The sequence below is a fragment of the Erigeron canadensis genome, unplaced genomic scaffold (genome assembly GCF_010389155.1).
Source record: "Erigeron canadensis isolate Cc75 unplaced genomic scaffold, C_canadensis_v1 Conyza_canadensis_unscaffolded:230, whole genome shotgun sequence".
Taxonomy (NCBI): domain Eukaryota; kingdom Viridiplantae; phylum Streptophyta; class Magnoliopsida; order Asterales; family Asteraceae; genus Erigeron; species Erigeron canadensis.
Genome location: NW_025215637.1, coordinates 97,501 through 106,160, shown reverse-complemented (window position 1 = coordinate 106,160; position 8,660 = coordinate 97,501). Strand labels below are relative to the sequence as shown.

At 33.5% G+C, this 8,660-nt stretch overlaps 2 protein-coding genes, 3 non-coding genes and 2 pseudogenes across 5 annotated transcripts in view; 2 read left to right on the top strand and 5 right to left on the bottom strand.

The window, feature by feature from the left end:
• Positions 1-12: 12 nt before the first annotated feature.
• LOC122584323 lies at positions 13-614 on the bottom strand (annotated as a pseudogene).
• Positions 615-2,341: 1,727 nt separating this feature from the next.
• LOC122584321 lies at positions 2,342-3,128 on the bottom strand. The gene is given in 2 exon segments (XM_043756526.1): positions 2,342-2,969; positions 3,078-3,128. Coding segments are annotated over 2 exon segments (267 nt in total). The 3' UTR covers positions 2,342-2,753.
• Positions 3,129-4,163: 1,035 nt separating this feature from the next.
• On the bottom strand, positions 4,164-5,659 carry LOC122584340 (annotated as a pseudogene).
• Positions 4,166-4,252, top strand: TRNAS-GGA. Its single transcript has one exon. It is a non-coding gene; the product is annotated as a tRNA-Ser (tRNA).
• TRNAT-UGU lies at positions 5,526-5,598 on the bottom strand. Its single transcript has one exon. It is a non-coding gene; the product is annotated as a tRNA-Thr (tRNA).
• Positions 5,660-7,152: 1,493 nt separating the features above from the next.
• TRNAF-GAA lies at positions 7,153-7,225 on the top strand. Its single transcript has one exon. It is a non-coding gene; the product is annotated as a tRNA-Phe (tRNA).
• A 156-nt stretch (positions 7,226-7,381) lies between these two features.
• Positions 7,382-8,660, bottom strand: part of LOC122584341 (NAD(P)H-quinone oxidoreductase subunit K, chloroplastic-like) — a 1,849-nt gene continuing 570 nt past the window's right edge. The window contains exons 1-2 of the mRNA XM_043756543.1: positions 8,617-8,660; positions 7,382-8,178 (exon numbers count right to left, since the gene is read on the bottom strand). The exon at positions 8,617-8,660 is cut by the window's right edge and continues 570 nt beyond it. Of these exons, the coding sequence (XP_043612478.1) occupies positions 7,880-8,178; positions 8,617-8,660 (343 nt within the window). The 3' untranslated portion in view covers positions 7,382-7,879. The remainder of the gene's footprint in view (positions 8,179-8,616) is intronic.

The window sequence follows — 8,660 nt, the reverse complement described above, 5'->3', positions numbered from 1 at the left end:
TTTTGGAGCAGCTTTTGATAATGAAACCAACAGCAAAAAGCATTAACGCTGCAAAGATCAATGCACCGATTGCGGTACAATAGAGTTGTAATTCGCTAGTTATTCAGATGCTCGCCAAATCTGAAAAAACCCAGGGTATTGTATTCTCGGAAGCCCCCGCCCACATCACCGTTTAATATTTCTTGGCCACTATTGGCCAAACCACACTGAGCACTAGCCCAATGTTGAGTAGGTCGCTTAGCCATGCTCATAATGGAAAAACGAGCACCGTGGAAATACATGCCACTCAGCCAAAGGAAGATGATGGAGAGTTGACCGAAATGCGCACTAAATACTTTTCGAGAGATCTCCTCCAAATCACTGGTATGGCTATCGAAATCGTGAGCATCAGCATGTAGGTTCCAGATCCAAGTGGTAGTTTCAGGACCTTTAGCAATGTTCTTGAGAAATGACCCGGTCTAGCCCATTCCTCGAATGAAGTTTTTATGTGATCCCTATCTACCAAAATTTTTACTTCTGGTTCCGGCGAACGAATAATCATTGAGTCCTCCTCTTTCCGGACAACACATACAAAGAGACCCGCCAACAGTCAAATAATTAGTGAATCGCGGAGAGATTTTCTTTATATAATTAGTTTCTTTCTCTTCTAGTTTTCTATCTCCCATCTATCTATTTTCTTTAGTTATTCACTAGAGCAATTATGATCTGGAAGTCGATCCGGGGCAAGTGTTCGGATCTATTATGACATAGCCATGAGGCGCTCAACGGACCTTTGGATCTTATAAAACCCTTTCTGACTTTAGATTGATACAAAAACTACTTTTGCGCAACCTAGTATATTTCATATCTCAACTCAATTTAAAGTTTTCAGATCGAGCTGCTTCGTGTTTTTAGATAGAGTACTATATACTCTATTCCAAATCACGCCAGCATACTCTATTCCAAATCACGCCAGCGGCCATTAGCTATTACTAAGAAATTTGATATATTCAATGATTCGAAGTCCTTTTTATTAGTTTTAAATAGTCTTTTTTTTTTTTAGAAAAAAGAAAGCCAAGAAAAAATATAGAAGCTGTATCCTAAACATGGATCCTTTTGTCCTACAAAATACCATACAAAATAGAACGCTTAGAAGGGATATAAAGAAATTCTTTGATTGGTTCTTCCCAAAGGAATGATCTTTTTATTTGACCGATGGCCCCAACAAACAATTAATTATAATAAACTAAAAATATCTAAAAAAATCTAATCTAAATTTTATTATTAATATTAAATTAAATATAATTAATAATATTAATAACTAAAAAAAAAAAAAGAATTTTTTCATTTTTAATAAAGAAAAGTTCTCCTTTTTATTCGAAACGTCTAGTGATCTTCAACCAATTATGCGCTTCAATATAATTACCAGGAGTAAGTGCTATAGCCTGTTTCCAATACTCAGCGGCTTGGTCGAACCAAGCCTCCGCAATTTCAGAATCCCCCTGTTGAATGGCCTGTTCTCCCCGGTCGGAATAGGTGGGTTAATTCCTTCCCTTAGAACCGTACTTGAGAGTTTCCTAGCTCATACGGCTCGGCAGTCAACTCTTTTTTATTCCATTTGAATCTACCATCTCTAATCGAACTGAATAAGATTTCTCGTAGATCTATCCCATTTTTCGGGTTGGTTAATCAAAAGAAGTTAATAAAATGAGTTTCAAACTTAAATCTTAAGTTTGGATTAAAAATCCGGTTTTTTTAGTTTTATCTTTTCTCCCACCTTCAGAAAAATAAAACATAGACATTTTGCCTATCATTAGAATTTTCTGAAAGGTAACTATCTCAGTTTCATATCATATAGAAATTTATATAGAATTTTGAAAAAGACTTTCGAAAGGAAAGACTTACTATCTTGGGATCTGATCCTACACCGCTGCTCAAATCTTAGTGGATCGACTCTATTACACAAGTGGATTCCTAACATTTGTCTCACATCATGACATAAGTAAGCAGTTTTTTTGTATCGGCGCAAAACCTTACTAATTAATCTTTACGGTGCTTACTCTATCAATTAGATCCTTTACCCATAGAATAAAACAGCTAGGCATATCTATTTCTTCATATTTCAACTTCTATGAAGTTTCTTTCTTTTCTACAGCTGATAAAAATCGTTGTTTTAGACAATGCATATGTAGAACGCCCTTTTTCTAGTATTACTAGTGAATTTGATCTTTATTTACTTTTATTTCTATAGTGGAGATAGTCGCACGTAATGACAGATCACGGCCATATTATTAAAAGCTTGTGGTAAGAATGGGTTTCGTTCGAGCGCTCGAAAATAATATTCCAAAGCTTTCGTGTGTTCTCCGTTACTTGTGTGGATAAGTCCTATGTTATACAGTATATAACTTCGGTCATAGGGATCAATTTCTAGTCGCATAGCTTCATAATAATTCTGTAAAGCTTCCGCATAATTCCCTTCGGATTGAGCTGACATCCGTTACGGTCGTCATTCAATTCACAGAATCTCCGTTACAGAACCGTACATGAGATTTTCATCTCATACGGCTCCTCCCTTATGTGCATAATGATAAAATTATAAATAAGATGAAAATCTTCTCATTATGAACTAAGTAGGGCTAGTGTTTTTACAAGAAATCTCTAGCCAACCTTCCTGCAAGAGATCTTTTCTTAACATTAAACGTATTGTTACTAGAGAGAAAAGATAACTCCAACAATTTCTTTGTTCTCAACGCTTCCCAATGTCCAGGAATTAGTCACTTCAACAGCCTTCGATGGTTATACGGGTATCCAAAATACAAACGAGATGGATGTTTGTTGTCCCAACCATTCTTTTAGTCCCAAGCTTGCGAAAGAAAGGGGATAATTTTTTTTATAATTAAAATAACAAAGTTTTTCTGTTGTTAATTTCTAGGTGTAGTGCTTCTTCCCCTCTGCTACCTATTGGTTAGGATTGACCCGTAATACCGAACCTATAGGTATAACCTTTCGCTCAATACTAGAATCGAGAATTGAAACATAGCATCTGAGGCTGCATTAATCGAGGATACACGACAGAAGGAATTGTTCTATTTCCAAACTTTACCTTCTACAAGCGTAGATTTTTTCTTTTTTTCCCGATCACGAATCATGTGTATTTCTCGTAAAACCGAGAGTCAAAAAAAAGTCAAATCGCACCATCTCTGTAATAAGTAAATGCCTCTTTTTCTCCTGAAGTTGTTGGAATTATTCGTAATAAGATATTGGCTACAATCGAAAAGGTTTTATCAATAAAATTTCCATTTATCCGCGATCTAGACATAGGTAGCAATCCATTCTATCATTGTTCTCATTACTTCTCGGGGGAAAATGATCCCACAAGGAAAAGAATTTTACAGTACGAAATAACATAAAAACAGATTCATTATCATTAAAAAATATGGCCCAATATTAAAATTTTCGAATTGTTCTTTTTTACATTACAGGAACAGGAATTGGTTGATAAGAATTCAGAAAAAAATATTGGGAACCGCATTGGATTCCATCTTACTGGAATAGTCTATCAACGAAAGAAACTATTCTTATTTGATTGAAGTTACAGCTTAGAAAAACCTAAGTTGATTGAATTATGATACAAAGAAAAAAAAGGATCGAATCGAGTAATCATTGTATGACGAAAACGGGCCCTTTTTTTTTGTGTACTTAGCGGATATCACTAGACAATCAACTATAAAAAAATTGTTTATCAATTTGTATTTTTAATAGATAGATGGGATAAGGATTTTTGATAAGGATTTTTGTTGATAACAGGCCTAAAAAGGAATTTGAGAATTCTTCGGGTATGGAATCGTAGTCTAAATAGAATCATGATCTAAAGATATCCATTAACCATAGTCTATAAAATATAGAACCCTAGCTCAGTCGATTCGTTAGAATTTCTAATTTATTGATTTAATGAGGTCGGTATAGTATAAATAGATTAAATAGATAATCAGAAAAAGAAGATAACATTGTTTTTGCAAACATGAATAGAATTTTTTTAACAGTTTTTATTTATAAGAAAACAATTTTCTATTTTTATCGCTTTCTATTTAGAATTGATTGGTTGTACCTACCCAATAATCTAATTCTAATATGAATAATGAATTATTCACTCGATTTTCGGTTTTTAGGTCATAATCATTATGTAGGAGAGATGGCCGAGTGGTTGAAGGCGTAGCACTGGAACTGCTATGTAGGCTTTTGCTTACCGAGGGTTCGAATCCCTCTCTTTCCTTACCTTCACCTAATTTACCGATCTTACTAACCACAATAGATCAATAGATATAGATCAAATAGCAATATATGACTATTCCAACAGTTAGACCTTTCTTTGATATGGATTCTCTATTCCTAATGGCTGTCGTACGGAAAATAAAGAAACGAGTAGACAAGGAATGAAAATATCCCTCTCTCTCGGTCTATGACACCTAAATGGAATAAAAATCTGGAGCAAACCCTTAATTTAATTTATCTTAACCTTCGGTTAATTTACTTCGCCGAAAGGGAGTATATATTAGTCTTTATTTTCTTTTTGTTAGGTTTAAGTCTGACGAGAATAATATTCTACAACCAGCAATTCATTTATTTTCAAACCGACCCATTTACTATCTATTATTTGATTGACTAATCCTTTATATTGGAATGGTTGAAGAGTCAAATGGTTTGGCAATTCCTCCTGAGGGGATGAATCGAGAGAATTTTGAATTAGAGCTCTAGATTTTTGTTCATCTCTCGCCGCAATAGTATCTCGGGGTTTGCAGCGATAACTTGGTATATCTACTATACGACCGTTGACTAAAATATGTCTATGGTTAACTAATTGGCGAGCTCCCGGAATAGTCGGGGCCATACCCAACCGAAAAAGGATGTTATCCAGACGCATTTCAAGTAATTGTAGTAAAACCTGACCTGTTGACCCCTTTGCCTTTCCGGCGAGACGAACGTATTTAAGTAATTGTCGTTCTGTAAGACCATAATGAAAACGCAATTTTTGTTTTTCTTCTAGACGAATACGATATTGGGATTTTTTCCCAGAACGCGATTGGTTTCTAAGATCACTTCCAGCTCGGGGCCTTTTATTAGTTAGCCCTGGTAAAGCCCCCAGGCGACGTATTTTTTGAAACGAGGACCTCGGTAACGCGACATAAAGACTCCTTATTTATTTATAATTAATATATTATTAATTAATTCTTATTCTTATTGATGAAATTTCATTCTACAGAATAAATCTAAACTAAAAATGAACTAAATTGTAAATAAAGCAAAATTTACTGAAGTATTATTCTATTATTAATTAATATTAATTAAAGAATAATGAGATGGGTTGAATAAATATCCAGTTTCCGGTTTTCTATATATAGAAAAGGAAAGGGATTCTGTTCGTGAGATAGTAGGAAATTCCTATCCTATAATCAATGGCTTTTGTGAAAAGAAGAATACTTTTTTTTTTTCACTTTGATTTCAAAGATGCATTATCAATCATGTAAAAAAGAAAATAACTAGAGAAAAGCCGACTATCGGAATCGAACCGATGACCATCGCATTACAAATGCGATGCTCTAACCTCTGAGCTAAGCAGGCTCACATAACATAAATTCGACATGCAGAGGAATTCAATAAACTCTTAGAATCTTTGCTATTAACTATTTCTTGGCTATTCATATTCGCTATTTATAACATAATTAATATCATATTAAATATGAAATTTTTAATTATTATTATTTATTAATATTAATTAATATATAAATTTTAATTAAATTATAAATTAATATATTAATAAATTAAACATAAACAATAGAATAATTCTAATTTCAAATAATAATAACTGTTAAATATTATATTATAGAACATAAGATTAATCTAGCGATATATAATTTCAATTATTTTTTAATTTTTATTTATTTTATAAAAAATATAATATAAATAATAATAAAATAATATAAATAAATTATCGACCGTTCAAGTATTTTCAATTTCATGGTTAAATGAGTGGAAGAGAGACAGATGTATAGGGTATGTATCCACCTATATTGAATTGCGGATACAGAAATGATAAAATCGTTTTTGATTGGACCGAATACGAGCCTCCTATAGAAGATGAAAGAAGATACACAAGAAATCACAAAGAGGAGAAAACACTTTTTCGAGACGGGCATCTATCTAATGAATTGAACGGTTCCGGTATAAATGAAAGAAAAAGGGACGGGATCACAATGAGATTTTCATCTCAAAAGGGGGATATGGCGAAATCGGTAGACGCTACGGACTTAATTGGATTGAGCCTTGGTATGGAAACTTACTAAGTGATAACTTTCAAATTCAGAGAAACCCTGGAATTAATAAAAATGGGCAATCCTGAGCCAAATCACGTTTTCCGAAAACAAGCAAAGGTTCAGAAAGCGAAAATAAAAAAGGATAGGTGCAGAGACTCGATGGAAGCTATTCTAACGAATGGAGTTAATTGTATACATTGGTATAGGAATCCTTCTATCCAAACTTCAGAAAAGTGAAGGATAAACCTGTAACATAATACAATACAGAAGAATTGGTGTGAATCGATTCCATATTGAAGAAAGAATCCAATATTAATTGATCAAACCATTCACTCCATAATCTGATAGATCTTTTGAAGAACTGATTAATCGGACGAGAATAAAGATAGAGTCCCGTTCTACATGCCAATACTGGCAACAATGAAATTTATAGTAAGAGGAAAATCCGTCGATTTCAAAAATCATGAGGGTTCAAGTCCCTCTATCCCCAAAAAGACCATTTGATTTCCTAATTCTTTACAATTCTTTATCATATCCTTTTTATTTATCCTTTTTCGTTAGTGGTTCAAAACTCTTTATCTTTCTCATTCACTTTTATACAAAAGGATCTGAGCGAAAAAGCTGTTCTCTTATCACATGTCACATTATATATGATGATGATACATACATGTACAAATGAACATCTTTGAGCAAGGAATCCCCGTTTGAATGATTCACGATCGAGATTTTTATTCATACTGAAACTTACAAAGTTGTTCTTTTGACAAATTATAGGAACTGGATGAGGCTTTGTAATACCCTTTCAATTGACATAGACCCACGTTCTCTAGTAAAATGAAATGAGGATGAGACATCAGGAATAGTTGGGATAGCTCAGTTGGTAGAGCAGAGGACTGAAAATCCTCGTGTCACCAGTTCAAATCTGGTTCCTGACACATGATTAATTTGTATGAGTCTCTATTCTACCAATTAATTGATATTGATATGAATACATATTTATTAAGACTCTAGACTAGATTTAGAGATATACCCCATCCTATAGAGGGGTAATTTTTATACAAAGTATGCAAAAAAACGAGATTCTATATTTCTCTTCTTTTTTATTTTTACTCTGGTTGAAAAAAAAATGTTAATACGTGATACATATTCGAAGGTTAAGGTTGAAAGATTCAATAGAGTAGGCGAAGGATCTGAATAAACAGGATTTCAGATACTGTACAAATAAAAAATTCCGATTTCTTTTGAGTTATTTGTATTTTCTTTTCTATTCCATTTAATTTCCTCTTACATTACATGACTTTCTATATTTCCCCTAAGTGATGTGGGCAGTCCAAAGTTGATACTGCAGAATTCATTTGGTTCTTCCTATCGACTTGGCTCATCCGAAATAAGTATTTTCCAAATTAGCGAATCCCAATGAATCAATAATCAATAATTTGAATCAATAATTTTATTGTATTTTTTTTATTCTTTCTATACATAATAAAAATACAAACCATAATACAAACGAGACTTCAATTACTCTGTTTAATCTAGAATAGAACCTTGAATCTATAGAATTGTAGAAGTGAAGATTAGTTTTTTTTTATTCAATGAGCATCTTGTATTTCATAAAAATTGGGAGCAATATAATCCTTACGTAGAGGCCATCCTATCCAACTTTCAGGCATTAAGATACGTTTCAAACGCGGATGATTATAATAAGAGATTCCTAACATATCATAAGATTCCCGTTCTTGAAAATCCACACTTTTCCAAACCCAGAAAACCGACGGAATTCTAGGATCCCTCCTCGGGGCAAATACTTTTATGCATACCTCTTCTGGTTGATCCACGCCATACTCTATTCGAGTAAGATGATACACACTAGCTAATAATCCGCCTGGTGCTACATCATAGGCACATTGGGAACGGAGATAGTTGTAACCATATACATATAAAATGACAGCAATGGAATGCCAATCCCCCGGTTTTATTTGTAAAGTCTCTATTCCTTGGTAATCAAAGCCCAAAGATCTATGAATTAGCCCATGCTTCACTAGCCAAGCAGACAAATTACCCTGCATCTTTTTTATCTCTCCCGCATTTTTTGTATAAGTATTTCAGATTTACGATGAAATTTCTGAAGATTGAGCCGCGACTTTTTATTCTGTGCAAAGGAATCCTGTCTAATTTACTAATTCGTGGGAAGATACTGAACTTTTGTATTTGAAAAATGTTTCAGGAGGAATCTCTGCGGTAGATGGCGTTTGATAAAGGAATCCTTGATCATAATTTCCAGTATGAATACTATGTCCAACCTGAAACTTGTGATTGGTAGTAAAAAACCTATTCTCTCGCTGAGACAGAATTCTATCTGGATAGATTTCT